Source organism: Leucopleurus acutus, assembly GCF_964270905.1.
Source record: "Leucopleurus acutus genome assembly, chromosome: 2".
Lineage (NCBI taxonomy): Eukaryota > Metazoa > Chordata > Mammalia > Artiodactyla > Delphinidae > Leucopleurus > Leucopleurus acutus.
In genome coordinates this window covers 183,347,891-183,363,995 of record NC_139143.1, presented here as the reverse complement: position 1 = coordinate 183,363,995, position 16,105 = coordinate 183,347,891, and the positions used below count along the sequence as shown (strand labels likewise).

General features: G+C 41.0%; 1 protein-coding gene across 1 annotated transcript in view; it reads left to right on the top strand.

The window, feature by feature from the left end:
• PRDM2 (PR/SET domain 2) overlaps nt 1-16,105 on the top strand; it is a 103,468-nt gene that overhangs the window by 24,567 nt on the left and 62,796 nt on the right. The window contains exons 4-5 of the mRNA XM_082865250.1: nt 5,393-5,545; nt 11,521-11,647. Of these exons, the coding sequence (XP_082721376.1) occupies nt 5,393-5,545; nt 11,521-11,647 (280 nt within the window). The remainder of the gene's footprint in view (nt 1-5,392; nt 5,546-11,520; nt 11,648-16,105) is intronic.

Below are 16,105 nucleotides of genomic sequence, written 5' to 3'. Positions count from 1 at the left end.
CTGTCTTCCAGGGACAGACAGGGAAAGTGGAAAATGATCATAATGTTGGAAATTCAACAAGCTAGATCCCCAGAGAAAAGAGATGAAAAGGGACCTCAGACAATAAGACAAACCAGAGCCACTGGAATGGAGCTTGGACCTCCAGGAGAGGTTTCTGTGTCCATCAACAGTGTGTTAGAGCTCTAGGCTACATACAGGTGGAGGGGCAAGTCCAGAGAACAGCCAGCGGAAGGCTTTACTTCTGTAGACTCTAACTGTGGCGGGACTGGTTTGGATGAGTAAAACACTTACCTCAGAGTGAGGAGGTGCTCTGCCTTAATTCCTGGGAGTGATTTCTGTCAAAGAAGGTTGGTTACTGCAAGTTGAAAGTGGGTAAGGACCTCAGGCAAACAGTTGAGGGTTGGAATGATGATACTTTCATGTTAATTGAATGAGGATTTTTTTTTAATTTGCAAATTTGAATTAATGCATGTATATTATAACAAGTAAATGTTAAAACCCTCACCCCCAACCCATGAGGTAATAATAACTATGTTTAACAGTTTGGTTCTTTACAGACCTTTCTCTGTCTGTCATGAGGGTATAATTTTGAATGTGCTTTTAAATTGGAGTGTGTGCTAAAATGTGAATTTAGATTATTTTTAGGGCTTTTGAAATGATTGGATTAAATTGAATTGAAATTGGGTGGTGTGAAAATTACATTCTGTTTGACAGTGAGTTAATACCTAGTCTTTGTTTAGTGGTAGGGGCGGAAAGGAGGTTAGGCCTGGATGACCCAGGGGAGGTTAAGGATGGGAGGAGGGGGTTGGAAAGAGAGAAAAATAGAAATGGAGCAGTAAATGCGGGAACCAGGTTTGAATCCTGCTGTGACTCTCAGTGACTTCAGAGTTCTAGTAAAATTATCATCTTTCCCTAGTGTCCTCATGTGTAAAAGGGACTTAATAATATTTCATAGGGTTCTTGTAAAGGTTAAATAAAATAACACGTAGAGCATCTAGCCCAGTGCTTGGCATAGAGGTGCTTCCCTTCCTTCAATTCTTTCTCTCCAAGTAGGGAATTTCCATTTGAAAGTTAACTTGTAAAAATTTTTTTATAATAGTACATAATCAGGTACCCTTGCTTTGTTAAAAGGGACTGTTTATAGAGGAAAAATTATTGATTATATGGAAGTATTTCTCCTTGGGATCAAGTCAGCTGAGTATTTCTTAGTCATTGTCAAGATTTGGAAATAGACTTGTTATGTATCATTGTTGAGTTTGAGCTGGGCTGGGAGTTTTACCTGCCTTTGCATTGTCTCTGCCCGAAAGGAAGGGATTCTAATTCTCCCTGTCTTTCCACTACCCGAGCCTCGTGGTGTTATGGTACATGTGCAGTCTAGTACTTTGTACTTACATTAAGCAAAATTCTGTCACATTTTAAAAGATAGGTTCTTTGTGTCAGTCACTGAAGTTAATTCTGATTGGAAACCAAAGTTTGACCAACTGAGGTAGGAATTGTATGAAAACACATTTTCATCCCAGTTCCTAATTACAAGGTTTGACTCTCAATAAAAGTGAGAAAGCTACATATATATTTTTTTAAACAAATTTGTTTATTTATATATTTATTTTTGGCTGTATTGGGTCTTCGTTTCTGTACGAGGGCTTTCTCTAGTTGTGGCAAGCGGGGGCCACTCTTCATCGCGATGTGCGGGCCTCTCACTGTCGCAGCCTCTCTTATTGGGGAGCACAGGCTCCAGACGCGCAGGCTCAGTAGTTGTGGCTCACGGGCCCAGTTGCTCCGCGGCATGTGGGATCTTCCCAGACCATGGCTCGAACCCGTGTCCCCTGCATCGGCAGGCAGACTCTCAACCACTGCGCCACCGGGGAAGCCCAAAGCTACATATTTTTTAAAAACTTTGTATGTGTGATGATGATGATGGGAAGAGGATGGGGGGTGTGAGCCTAGCATTCAGCAGATCTTGGCTGCCTTCCTTCAGACTTGGGTTTTCATTCATTCTCCCCACCCTCTTCCCCTTTTTTACTTAGAGATTATACTAAATCAGTGGAGGAAAGGTAGAAAATTCAGGTGAGCAGAAGAAAATAAAAATTATGAATAAATCCCACTTCTCCGAGAAAACCATTATTAACATAGTCACGTATTTAAGTTTCAGATTATTTTTCTCTTCATATATTAATATGTTTAAAACAAAAATGGTATCATCTAAGCCATACTTTATATAAATGGCTTTATTCAGTCATCAGTGTATTATGACTTTTATACTGATAAGTATATTTCCACAACTTCTGGTTATCTTTGTTTTCTCCTAATTATAGAGATAATGTGTATTTACTGAAAAAATTCTTAAGGAATACAAAGATAACAGAAGATACAGGTTTCCACGTGAGTCAGTCTTTCACACACAGTATTTGTTAAGGTCTGCTTAGTATTCCACTGTATGCCTGGATTGTCATACTGAACTAATCTGTGGTGGTCTCCATTTAGCAATGAATTAGAAACAGTCTGTAGTAAACCACGCTGCTGTGAACATCTTCGTACATACATCATGGTATGATTGCCCAGTCATCTCATGAGAATAAATTCCTACAAGTGTATATGCTGGTTAAAGTGTGTGTACATTTTAAAGTTCTTTGGTCAGTATTTCTTAATTCCATCCAGAAAAAATTAAACCAGTTTATTCTCTGATTAGCGTTTTGGGGGAATGTCTGCTTTCTAATGCTGTTTTTTGGGGTTTTTTTTCCCCTTTAAAAAACAATTTTTACCAATTTGACAGGTAAAAACATTACTTAATTTGGAGTTATTTTTGATTATTAGGTAAATTTAATTTTTTTTCTGTGAGGTTTTGGCCATGCGTATTCCTTTGTGAATTACTTGTTTGCACGTTGTAAAAAAATTGAATTGTTCATCTTTTTATATAAAACTAAGTATTTTAGTTTAAGCATGACTTAGTAGATGCCTTAGTCTCTTTTGTAACAAAACGAGCTGTACATAAATACGTCACTCAAGTGGAACACCTTGCTCTTTGCAAAGGTCTTTATTGACCTGAGAGCCAGGAAATGTCGGCACAGCCTTATTATTATTCTCCAGTTGGCCTATAGACTCTTGATGCCTCTCTCCAGCTGCCTTTAACTGTGTGGGATTTTCCAGCACCATCTCTGCGTTTGTCTGTAGGTGTGTCAATATATGCGTGGGGAGTGAGTGGGACTCTGCTGTCTATGGTAATAAATCCAAACAAGACTTCTTATTCCTAAGTTAATAAAAAGTAACTAATATGGACTGTTAAAAGACCAACTGACTACTCCATTTTCCTTATTTTATCATGCTGGCAAACAGGGCAAAAATATCTCTTAAACATTTTAATGTAAAGTAGCTTAAGTTATTTTGGTGTGTAAAGTTTAAATTTTGTATTGTGATTCTGTGTCTTCCTAACATACCATGTGGGGCTGCACTTTCTCTTTGTTTTAAAGGGAGAGCAGCGTGTCAGGCATGCTCGCATGTGTACAGGCTGAGGGTGAGTGTGACAGTGAGTTTGAAAAGGAGTGAAGTGTGACATGGATAACCTCTTATTAGAATGGTGCAGATAGGTGTTTTAGTAAACAACCAGTTTTTGAATAAACTCACTGTGGGTGCTTACGGGCTAGTGAAAATATTGACACTTCGTGGTGACTAAATAGAGTAACCACAAAGCACTTTCTAGCATGGCACCTGTCACATAGTAGGTGCTCATTAAATGATGACAGTTATACGTTCGTATATCATTTCATTAATTTCGTAGTTATTTATTGAGAGCCTACTCTCTGCCAGGCACTGGTCAGGGTGTTGGAGGTACTGCAGTGAATGAAAAAAAATGAAATGTCTTCTCATGGAGCTAATACTCTGGTGTGGGGAGATAGTCACTAAATAAGTAAGTAAGTAGATGATCCCACACTTTAAAAGAGCACAAGTACCATGAAGAAAAATAAATTGGGGAGATAACTGGAGGTGCTGATGGGAAGCGAAGGATTCGCAGCTTTAGCTAGGGTGGTCAAGGAAGGCACTGTTACGTAGAGGTCAAGCAGAGCTGGAATTAAGCCCATCTTTACTACTGATTAAGTGAGTGACTTTGGGAAAGGTATTTAATCTTTGATCCTTAATTTCCACGTTACAAAAAGGGATAATAATGAACCTGATGCATAAGTTTAAATGAGATAATACAGAAAGCATGTAGCAGTATGTCAGATATCTAACTCGCAGCAGGAAGAAAGTGTTGTTCGTGGCTAGGAAGGTGGGCACTGCCCTGGCAGTCACAGGCTGGGAGACACAGGCATGCCCAGAGGAGCCGAGAGTGGGGGCTTTGTTCCTGCAGGAAAGCTGCCGCAAAAAACAGTGTTTAATGTGGGCAGGAGAGAAAAGAAGAAATGAGTGGTGGGAGTCTTTGCTGTATGTGTAGGGAAAACACAGAAGCATCAAGATTCTCTCCTTTCTTCCAAAAGCGAAAGTAAAAGACTCATTCCTTTTGCTTTGTTTTTGACAGGACTGTCACCAATTGATTCTGCAGTTCTATTTCAGTGCCTAATCAAGTGTTTTACAGTCTAATTTTGGGGAAGTAAAATCTAGATAAATGTATGTATGTATATACAAAGAAAGTTAACAATAGCTGCTCAGTAGATTGTCTTTAAGATGAAGGAATGAATGCTGGAAGCATCTGGCAGGAGGAATTCACTGAGAGAGGATGATCAGGGGAAGCTTCTTGCAAGAGTAGAGTTGATCTGACTCCTCAAAGAGGGGTCGGGTTTTTGGTCTTGTTTCGGAAGGACACCGATATTCCCTGCTCTGGATAGAGAAGGTTTTAAGGTCAGCGGAGTTTGCAAAAGCATCATACCCTGTCACCCACGTGGAGGTTTCCACCGCATGTTCACTTACTGAAGTTTCTGTCAGCCCTGCAGTAAAGGCAGTAAAGGCACCTGCTGAGCCGTGAACCCCAGCAGGACTGGGCCTCCACACTCTGACTTGCAGAGCAGCCCAGAAAGCTCAGGGCATCCGGGTGCTGTGGAGCACCGCTGCGGGCTCACTCTTCCTCTGTTACCCTGGAAGGAGTAGAGCTGTCACTTGTCTTTGTGTACGTATTTGCGAAGCATTTGGAGATCATCAAGCGCATTTCCTTATAGCACTTGAAGTTTAGGAGAAAAAAATTACACCCAAATAGAAAAATAACTAATGAGGATTATACAATTTTGGATCTCAGTTTTCATCTTTATTTTCCTTTTTTCTGTTGCTTATTTATTTTGTTTCCGTGAAATGCTTTTATAGAGTATTTGCGTATAATGAGCAAGAACTGTCTTAGAAGAAGTTGAAAATGGAAACCTTTAAACGATATTTTATTTTAACAAAATGTGTTTTTCCCCCTCCCAAGGTCTATTACCCAAATTTGGGGTGGATGTGCATTGATGCCACCGATCCAGAGAAGGGGAACTGGCTGCGCTATGTGAATTGGGCTTGCTCAGGAGAAGAGCAAAATTTATTTCCACTGGAAATCAACAGGGCCATTTACTATAAAACTTTAAAGGTAAGAGTGTTAGAATTAGCCTGCCGGTAGTTACTCGGCATGCGTTTCTGCAAACGCCGTCCTCAGTCGTGACCGTCAGGAGTGAATTTGAAGACCTTGAAAGGGTTCTATTTGAAAGTGGTTCATCAACACAGTGAAAGGTCTGTGTTTTAAATATACAGTTGCCACTGCTTCGTGTGAGGAAGGGCACTAAAGCAGGAAGATCGTGTTGAGTAATTACGTACGGCGTCTTTATAGGTACTGATGAGTTAAGCATGTGGCAGCTGCTTCCCTCCTCTTAAGACACAGATGCATTGGGAACTGTCTGACTGGCCAGTTTATCTAACTGTAAGAAACTCTCAATAGCTCTGGCGGTTCTGTGTTAACTGAAAACACATTCTTAGTCTTCAGTATAGTGTAGCTTTGGATTAGCTTTTCTTTTCCCTAAATTTTATTCAGAATGGAAATTACACAGAACATGTTTCTTACTTCTGCCAAATTTTTATTTGGAGACATTAATTGTTGAGGAAAATCAACAAGTAATGTAAAGAAGAGGAAAATCATGTTTTAGAGTTTGTGGTGAGGTCAGAGGTCACTGAGTACATTCAGGGAAGTTAGAATTAGGAAGCGTTGTTATACCTGCAACAAGCAAGCCCACATCTGTCTCCCTCGTTTTCATGTTCTCCTGGAAGGCAAATCTGCACTCATCCTGCAGGGAAATGTTCTCTCAGGCAGAGTCTTGAGGCTCTAAAGATAAGATGATTGTTGCTTTTTGCTTTTTGGAATAGGTATATTTGCCAAAGTTGCTGTAAGGCAGATTTTTCCTTATTCACTTACTTCCATTAAAAATGTCATAGACTGGGGGACAGTCCATGAAAAAAATTATCTCCATGTAGGTGAAAACTCTTGATGAACAAACATTTAAGATGATGGTCAGCTTTGTAGCATGCTGAGTTTTGCCTGTGTGGAGCACTAGGACTTTTGGAAGTTAGCTTACAGCTGTTTAACTTTCCTTTGTATTTTTCCCTGTCATCTTTAGGCAGTTGGATTGCCCTTTACCTCATATAAACCCACGTCCTTGCTTTCAATTCCTGTAGGAAATATCTTTTTTTGTGGTACTTCTTCATTTAAAACTTCTATAACCTTCTTCCTGCTGGATTGTAATAGCATGATTTTCTGGTAGGCATTACTGTACAATTTTATTACACTGGAGTTGGAAATTGGATTCAAAATTTGATTCAATAATTCATTCTGTTCTCAAATTAATTTAAAGTGAGAGTTACATCTGGTTGAATCAGTGAGGCAGAATTCTGGTGGAGATGAAGTACCAGCGAGGGGATGCATATGAGACAACTGAGGGAGTAGGAATGAGGTTCCAGGGCAGAGGAAGCCCAGGGAGATACTGGGGCACTTGGCAGTTCTTTCATCAGACTTCAAGTTATGATGTGTTCATCTCTGATAGCAAAGCCGAGAACCATTGAGAAGCAAGAGAGAATAGTGTTTGGGAGTGAACTCTGGAGCCAGACCCCTGGATTAAATCCTGGCTTGCTGTGTGACCCAAGGCAAGTCATTGTGATTTTACTAGCTGTGTAAATTTAGGCAAGTCACTTTCCTGTGCCTCAGTTTCCTTATTTGTAAGATACAGATAATTATAGTGTCGACCTCATATGGTTATCATGGGTGATTGTGGGTAGATTTCTAGCACCTAATAAGTGCTACATAAATGATAGCTGTTATTTTTGGCAAGGCAGTGTAGTGTCATGGTTAGGATTGGGGACTCCGGAGCAGACTGCCTTGTGAGCAAATTTTGGCTTCGAGATGTGTGACCATGAGAAGTTACTTACACCCTCTGTCTTAGTTTTCTCATCTGTAAAAATGGAGGTAATAGTAAAAATTAATAATACAGTTGTGAAAATTAAACAAACCAATATGTGTAAGATTCTGTGAAGAGTTCCTAGTCTAACCTAAGTACTCAAAGTGTTAACTAGCTATACTACTACTGTTATTTTTACCTTTCTTTGTTGGAAGTAACATAGCTCTGATCTTTGCAGACCTCCCCCAATCCTGACCTTTGATGTTTGCTCAAGTATGCATAAGGCCTTTCAGATTCCTTACTTGTGATTATATTCTTCTAGATTAAGCTTTCTGTGGGTTAGGTTTTGTAAATAAATTACATGTGATGTTCTGTATCACCTTCTCACCTGTAATCTAGGTAATCACCTGGTTTTGTTTGTAATATGATTAAAAACTGTTTTAAATTCCTGAAGGTTAATTGTTAGCTTGCTCTCCATTCATTCATCTATTTATTAGTTCAGCAAATACTGAGTGTCTACTATGTACCAGGTATTCTCCTATAGTAGTGAACAGAACAGACAAGGTCTCTGGTCTCATGGAGCTTCCATTTTATGGGGGAGGTGGCAGATAATAAACAAGTGAACAAGTAAACAAAATAATTTCAGGTAGTGATAAGTGCACTGAAGACAATAAAATGTGATAGATTGTCTAGGTAGGGGGAGGGCTGCTGTAGCTCTGGTAGGTCAGGGAAGACAAGACATGGGGACACCTCTTCCCTTCCCCCACTGGCATGGGAAGGAGCCAGCCACTCGAAGATCTCTGCTGGAAGAGCAGTTCAGGAAGCAAAGGTATTGAAGTGGGAATAAGCTAGATTTTGGGGTTTTTTTTGTTTGTTTTTTTCTTTTTTTTTTTTTAAAGGAATAGAACAAAGGCTGGTTTGGCTAGAGCAAGGAGAGGCGGTGAATGGGGCTGGTAAGGTGGGCAGGGGCCAGATCGGGGGGCCTACTGGCCTGTAGGGAAACGTATGAGTTTTAGTCTTCAGTTCACCCATTTGAGAATTGAAGTTGTCTGACCTGTGACTTTTAAAAGATCATGCTGGGGGATAGATGGTAGGTGGGTAAGCGTGGAGTGCTTTGTGTGTTCTCATACTTCTGGCGTATTCCTCTTAATTTGACCTAGTGTCAGGAATATTTGTGGCAACCCTTGCCTGTACCTAATTGGTCTGGTAAAATTTCAGGTTTATATTTACTGATATTTAGAGAAGAGAGTGTGCTTCATTCTATAAGCCTGTCAGAACCCAAAGGAAGAGTTTAAAGTCTTCCTGTTGTTGTTTTTTGTTAAATATCAAAATATATTTAAAAAAAGGTTGTTTGGACTTTTGACTTTATTTTTTTAAATGTGGGTTTGTATTTCCTGTGTTTAAGGACATAAATTTTCTTTTCTTCTGAAATTTGACTTACAAAATCTTAAATGCGCTAAGCAGTGCAGAAGAAAAAACTACAGTACAGAAGAAGCAAGCAATCGTTCATTTTAAAAGATGTATTATTTTCCTCTTCTTCATAAAGCCCTGTTATTTGTGTAGCTGTTTTAATAGAAAGTTGGGAAGTACATAGCTCAATAATGTCATGATCATCTCTGTTGCTAACAATTTTGAAGGTTGTTCAGTAGCTAACAAATCAGGTTGCTCTTAATCTAGCTATTCAGTTCATTAACAACCATTTAGAAATTGTATATTAGATTTGAGGTAAAAACAGATACTGGGGTGTTTTGTGGTTTTTGCAAGAACAAAATCGGACCCTCCTAAGTAGAGAGTCTATGCTGATATTTAACTTCACCCAGTTGCTAGTACAGTTAGTCCTCTGCACAAGGTTGGAGTGGCATGAACGTAGATGCTTAGGCTGAGTCGGGGATCAATCTCGAAGATGTCCAGTAGGTTCTTCTAGCCAGTGTTTTGGTTATGCTGTTTGGTTTAGGAAGAAATGGGGAATATATTTTCCCTCACTCCTTTTCATGTTCTTTTTTACTTTTGTTTTATTTAAGACTTTACATATCTCTGCAGACCCTAATCATTTCAAGTATTGTATGATAACACCATTTCATAAATATGTGACTTGTAACAAAAACATAGAGAAGAAGCATACTATATATACATTTGGAGCTAGAAATAGTTTACTTAAATAAAGAAGCTCATTCCTTCAACAAAAACAGGTTAGCTCATAAGAGTGCCAAAAGGCATCTGTAATGGCTATTTTAACTCATTAAGATTTTATACATTAGATTAAGTTTTTTTTGTTTTAGGTGTAACTGATTCAAGAAGGGAAATAATACATTGGTTTAAAGATTTAGAAAATGGCAGGTTTTAGCCATCCTTGGAGGAACAAAGGAAACAGTGGCTTGTTCTTTTATCTTAAAGAATTTAGAATATTTTAAAATTTGGACTATATAAACATTGAGTTCTGCAGAGGATGAAACAAAATAATATTTACTTTCAAAGACTTTATCTAGACTAGAAGGTATGTTGAAGTGACTATGTTGTTTCTAAATGGACATCTTAGATGGAATTCCTCCTGCCCCTAAAACAAGGGTATCCTCTTCCATAACTATAGTGCAGTGATCAAAATCAAGAAGCTCACACTGGCACAGTGTTTTATAAGCTAATCTATACTTATTCAAATTTTGTCAGTTCCAATCATGTCCTTTTAGGCAAAGAAAACTCCATTGAATTCAGTTGTGATGTCCCATCAGTCTCCTTAGTTTGTATAGCACCTCAGTCTTTTATAACATTTCAGTTTTGAGAGAATTGATCAGTAATTTTTGTAGAAGGTCCGCCAGTTTGGCCTTCTCTTAAGTTTTATCATGATTGAATTACATTTATGCATTTTCAGCAGAAGTGATGCTTCACTTCATCTCCAGAAGTGATGCTGTGTTCTTTTCTGTGCATCATATCAGGAGGCATATGATGTTGACTTGTCTTATAAAGGTACTGTTTTTCTCTTTGTCATTAATAAATGTTTTATGGGGAGATATTTCGAGACCATGCAAATATTTTGTTATTCCTCAAACTTTAATCTACTAGTTTTAGCATCCATTGGTGATTCTTGCCTGAATCGATTATTAATCTGTGATGATTGTCTAGTTGTGATTTTCTAATTCCATTATTTCTTTTTCATTGATTAGTTGGGATCTACTATAGGAAGAGCTCTCCTTATTTATTTACCTGTCCGTTCATTCATTCATTTCTTCATTCATTCATATCAGTATGGACTCATGGATTTTTATTTTATTCACTGGGTTTTAGGTGGAATTTTACTTGTGTTCATACTCTTGGAACTTTTTGAACAGATGAGTCATTGTGAGAGAAACCAATAAGTCATTTCCTTCAGTGTTACTTAGGAGTGTAATCTTTCCACTCAGTATATTTTTTCTTCACTATCTTGTTCTCTAGGTATAATCAGCATGGTGGTGGTGTACATGACTGTTAAGAATTCATGTTTTAGGAGCATGACACGTGAGGTATTTTTAGGCATTTCTTTCTAAATTTAAAAGTTGTCTTGTAGACTCGAGGTGTAGTACAGAGGGCAAGGCAGTGAATTCTCCAAGGACCGGAGCAGGTTGGCAGCAGCGCAGAGACAATACACTGCCAGGACGCTCGGGTCCTCAGCACCGCCTCTTCTTTTAGCATTTCCGTGATATAATTAGCGGTGCATTATAAATGTGCACTGGCATGTAGGTCTTATCATGCTTAACTTGCTCTTGGACTCTGAAACCTGCGCTGATAATTAGCTTTCATCACGTCTTCCAAACTGCCAGGGTGTTTTAAATTATGCTTTAATTTTCTCATCAGCTTAGGTTTCGTGGACATTGTGGTTCCGTGGCATATTTTTCCTTCTGCGTGGTTAGTTGTGAGGCTTCCAACAGTAAGATTCCGGAACATATGGCAGTTTTAAGTTTAAAGCGATCCTATCAGATCCCGACATCCACCGGACGGACTCCGGGGAGGAGGCGGCCGGGAAGTGAGGTCCTCCCTCCAGCAGAGGGTCCCTTCCCGCGTCGTCTGGCCCGCGGCCGCCGAGGCAGAGGAGCTCTTCCTGCCGGGCTGGCCTCGGGCGGCCCGGCTGGGAGCGCCGCCCGCCTGCCCCGCCCCGCCCCGCCAACAACCGTCGCTCTGATTGGCCCGGCGCCTGTCTCTTCTCTCCCCGCAGCCAATCGCGCCGGGCGAGGAGCTCCTGGTCTGGTACAATGGGGAAGACAACCCCGAGATAGCAGCTGCGATTGAGGAAGAGCGAGCCAGCGCCCGGAGCAAGCGGAGCTCCCCGAAAAGCAGGAAAGGTAGGAGCCCGCTGCCGCCCCTGCTCCCCGCGGCTGCCCGGTCCGGGCCGAATCGGGGCTCGGGCAGCACCCGCAGCTCACAGTGACCTTTTCCGGACCTGGTGCCAAGCCTCCCCCGCGCCCCCCCCCCCCCGGTGCAGTTTCCCCCCTCCCCCCCGGCGCTGCTGAATCACGGCGCCGGACGCCGCGCTCGAGCTCTTTTCTAACTTGGGGTGGAGGAGCCGGGCGCGGAAAAGTGAGCGGACGCGCACCGCGAGGGGCCCGAGGCCAGTTGTCACTTCCCTTGTCCACAGCGCAGGTCTCTGGACTTGCGGGTGGGAGCGGCGGTCGGTCTCTCCAGAGCCGTACACTGCACGCCCGGTATATTCTTAGTTTTTTGTGCTGTTCGCCAGCAACGCGTCATAAAATGTGTTCCGAGAGTGACATTTCCAGCTCCGCAGATTCGGCGGCCTCGTGTCCATCCGCCCGGACTGTGCGGGAGGGCCGGACGCGCTGCGGCCGATGCACTGGCCTCCCGGGGCAGGGAGAGCCGGCCGGGCCGTACACTGCCGCTACGCCCGGGCCGGGCCCTGCCATCCGGCCGCCCCACTCCTCCCCGGGCCGGGCCCTGGGCCACTCCACGCCACTCAAGACTGCGCTGCACACGATTGCAACACTCGCGGCTGGCGAAGGTTTCAGCGCAGACCTTTTTGAAATTAGGCCATTAACAAAATGGAAGTTGAACGGTGTGCTGTTACTTTTGACTCAACTCCAACAGTTTTATTTTGTTTAATAATGTTTTCAAACAAAAGGTGAAGTGTAGTCACACTTACAGAAGGCAGGGGATAATTTCTGGGAGGAAGATAGTTTGGTTGGATATATCATATTTCCAGCTGGCATTCTCCACGTTGTTTGTTTTGTTTTTTTTCTTTTAATGAAGAATTTCAATATTAATCAGTGAATCTTTCGTAGAGCCCTGTTTGAATATATGCCAAGGCGAGGGGTATGGTAGTTTCTTACTAATATAAATCTCCTTTTTTTTTTTTTTTTTGCCCGCCCTAAGTCTTAAATAAATGTTTGTAGCCATCTGAACTTGAGTCCAGCCTTTACTTAGAACACTGCAAAGTGAATTGTGGCAGTCATACTGTAAATAAAATCATAATGTAAACTTGACTTTGGAAAAATGTAAAAGTAACATTTAAAAATGTAGGCGAGAAGTTAAAAAAGTCTATTCTGATTTTTCCATTACATATTCTTTGTATTTTACGGTATAATCAATAACCCATCCAAGGGAGTTTGTTAGGCCTTTTACTGAATACATGTTCGCTGTTTATCTAACTCGATTTCGTCAGTTTTAGGTCATTAAATGCTTTGATCATGAATCAGATGATCAGGGTCTAGAAAATTGCCAGGTGTTTTTTGTTTGTTTGCTTTTGTTGTTGTTTACTGTTTTGAGGTTTGAGATTTTTGTTGCTGTTAGGCTTAGCGCATGATTGTTTGCAAACTCTTCACATAATTCAAATTGTTCCTTTATTTAGTGTTCACTTTGTGTATAACTAATGTCACCAGCCTTTCTAGGTAAGCTGTGATTTGCAGGGGCCGGAGTTTGGAGGGCAGCGGATCTTTACTCTGTTACTAAGCATAACTAACTCATGTATTTAAATATAGTCATAGGTTAATAGCAACTTCATCCTAATGCTTTTCTCTGTTCAGCGTACTTTGCTGTGCATGCTTAGAACATTTCATAGATTTTTATTTATTCCTTAATTTTTTTTTTATTTGAATGTGGGGGAAAAAACTGAAAATAAGTTTTATTAGTGGTACATGAACTTACACATCTTCATTTTTATACCTGCCCATATTGCTGGGTTTTTGCATTGAGTTAAGTAGTTCATATTTCTTATTATCCTGTTATTTATAACTACTCCGAGCTGTGTATAACCGACTGAATCTTAAGTTTTAGTTAAAATACTTATGTGAGGCTCCCTCTCGGAACTTAACAGTCTGTTTTGAATAGCTTACTGGTAAGGAGCTGTGTTTGCTCTTTATGATCTAAAGTTTAAATAGTCAAACCTTTTTTGTTTTTAAATTAAGTACTCTGTGAAAGCTAATTTATAGCTTACAAAGACCTGAAATGGAGAACTTTTTATGTTAACTTGGTTCTATTTAGGTCTTACGTGTGACCTCAGACATTTAAATATCTTTTCAGGCAGTGATGTCAGAGAATAAATCAACATAAATTTCATTCAGTACCAATATTAACTTAGTATTTCTGAAAGCCAGATGTTGAAGACATGCAGCTGACAGGTAGATTGACAGTGGACCTAACTTCATTTTGGTTAGGAGGCAGGCAGAGAGAAACAAAGGGCTGAATTCTTCATAGTTCTGGGCCTCTGATCCTTTGCATGACAGCTGCTGTGCCTACAGCTGTGCATTGCATGTGGTGCCTTTCAGAATTCATCAGATCGCTGGTGGATCATGCGGCGTGTTCTGGGCAGTGGAAAGCCCTGATTCCTTTGCATACAAAGTGGCCTCTCCTCTTCTCTCTCCCTATCTGTCTCTGTCTCTCTGCCTCTCGCTGTCTCTCAGTCATTCATTGAACTAATGTTTGTTAAGCCCCTGCCATGTGCCAGGCGCTCTGCTAGGTCGTACAGGACAATGGTGAGCAAAAAAGCAGCAGTAACTTTTCCCCTGGCGCCTGTAGTCTAGTGGGGGAGACAAACATTAAATCAGTAAGTTACTGATCGGGGCCTAGATGGTTGGCATGGAACAGGCCCTCAATAAATAATTTGTTGATTGGCAAACAAAGACTCATGCAAACCTGCAGTGAAGGAAGAGAACACAGTGCTGTGAGAACACAGTTCATATTGCCTCTGACCGGGGAGCATGCGGTTTTGCCAGTGGCCAAAGGTGTTCATATGTTAGGCATTTTGAACTAGAATTCTGGATTCTCACCTTTGTAATTCAGCCTAACTTCTTACATGTCTGCGCAGCCCCTGTAATGAGATTGAGCGTGAGAAGTTCCTTGGATGGGACAGATTAAACTTTCTAGGTAGAGAGGAAGGGAGGGTTTTCAGTGTTGGGTTTTCAGTATTTCACTGAAATATTCGTATTTAATCCACGGGAAGATTGTGATCTGAACATAGAAAGGCCAAATCGTCTTGATTTCTGTTGAATTTGCTTGTTAGCAGTAAATGACTGTTGGCAAATGTTCTTTTAAAATATAGACTGTAATAGAATGTTGTTGCCCTGCTCTCTTTTGGCTACATAAGAACCTTACCCAGAGTTCTTTTTACTCTAAAGCAGCAGCAGTGTCTTGATGCACATGGGCTTAGTGGAAGGAATGAAAAACGTGGGACTCTTGGGCTTTTACCAGGTGTATGGCTGGGCAAATCATGTCACTTTTAATGGGGGTGCAGTTTCCATAGCTTTAAAAGTAGGTGTCATAACATGGAATGGTCCTTGTGCTATATACCCAACCTCACTGGGTTGCTGTCAAGAGCAGGAGAGATAATAATAAGGAACATCTCTGTGCAGCATGTGGGTCCGTGGTACCTGTAAGTGCCACTGACAGAATGTGGCTGATGGTTGGCTACCTATGTGATTCTTGCAGAGGAGCTACTGAGCTTGTGAGTCAGTTAATCAGTCAGTATTTATGGAGCACTTGTATTAGCTCTAAGGAAGCAGTGGGTCCTCCCTCTCCCTTCCCGTGGCGGGGCCTCACTGTAGGCTGCTTCTCTCTTACTTTAGGCCTACTTCTAACCTGTTGACTTTCCTGTCTATAGCAGATTAGGAGGAGGAAATTAGAAGAGTTATTTGTAGCAGCAAGTAGTTTTATAGCTGATAGCCAGACAGTTAAGAAGACAAAGTTTGTAACAAAAACAGTAACGAGCTATAAAGAGCACAGTGCCGTGAGATCCCTTAACAGGTTCACATAATCTTTTCTAAAAGCTGTAAATAGTCCCTGAGATCAACTAGCTTTTAGTATTTATCTAAGGTGACTTTTAGTCACCACAGAACAGTTAAATTATAACCAGTTTAAAAAGGAAATAGTTCATGTTTCCATAATTAAAATTGTTCACATAAAAAACCTGGAGATATCCACCCCCCAACCCCCGCCTTGTTATTTAACAAGTATATTCTGTGTCAGAAACTATGTTAGGTGCTGGAAGCTACAGCAGAGAACTAACATAACCCAGGTCCCTGCTTTCATGGAATTTACATTCTGGAGAATGAGGGGACAACCAACCAACAGATGAACAAGACAAATCTTATAATGTTAATAAAGTGTGTGTGTGTTGCAGGTGGTTACGTATGGTGTGACTGTGGACGGGTAGCCAGGGATAGCCTTTCAGAGGCTGTGACTTGACTGACACAGGGGTGGGCCCCGTCAAGTTCTCGGGGCTGAGAGCTCCAGGAAGAAGGACCGGATTGGGTGTTCTTTTAGCAGTGTTGGTTATTTATTGCTGGGGTGGTGTA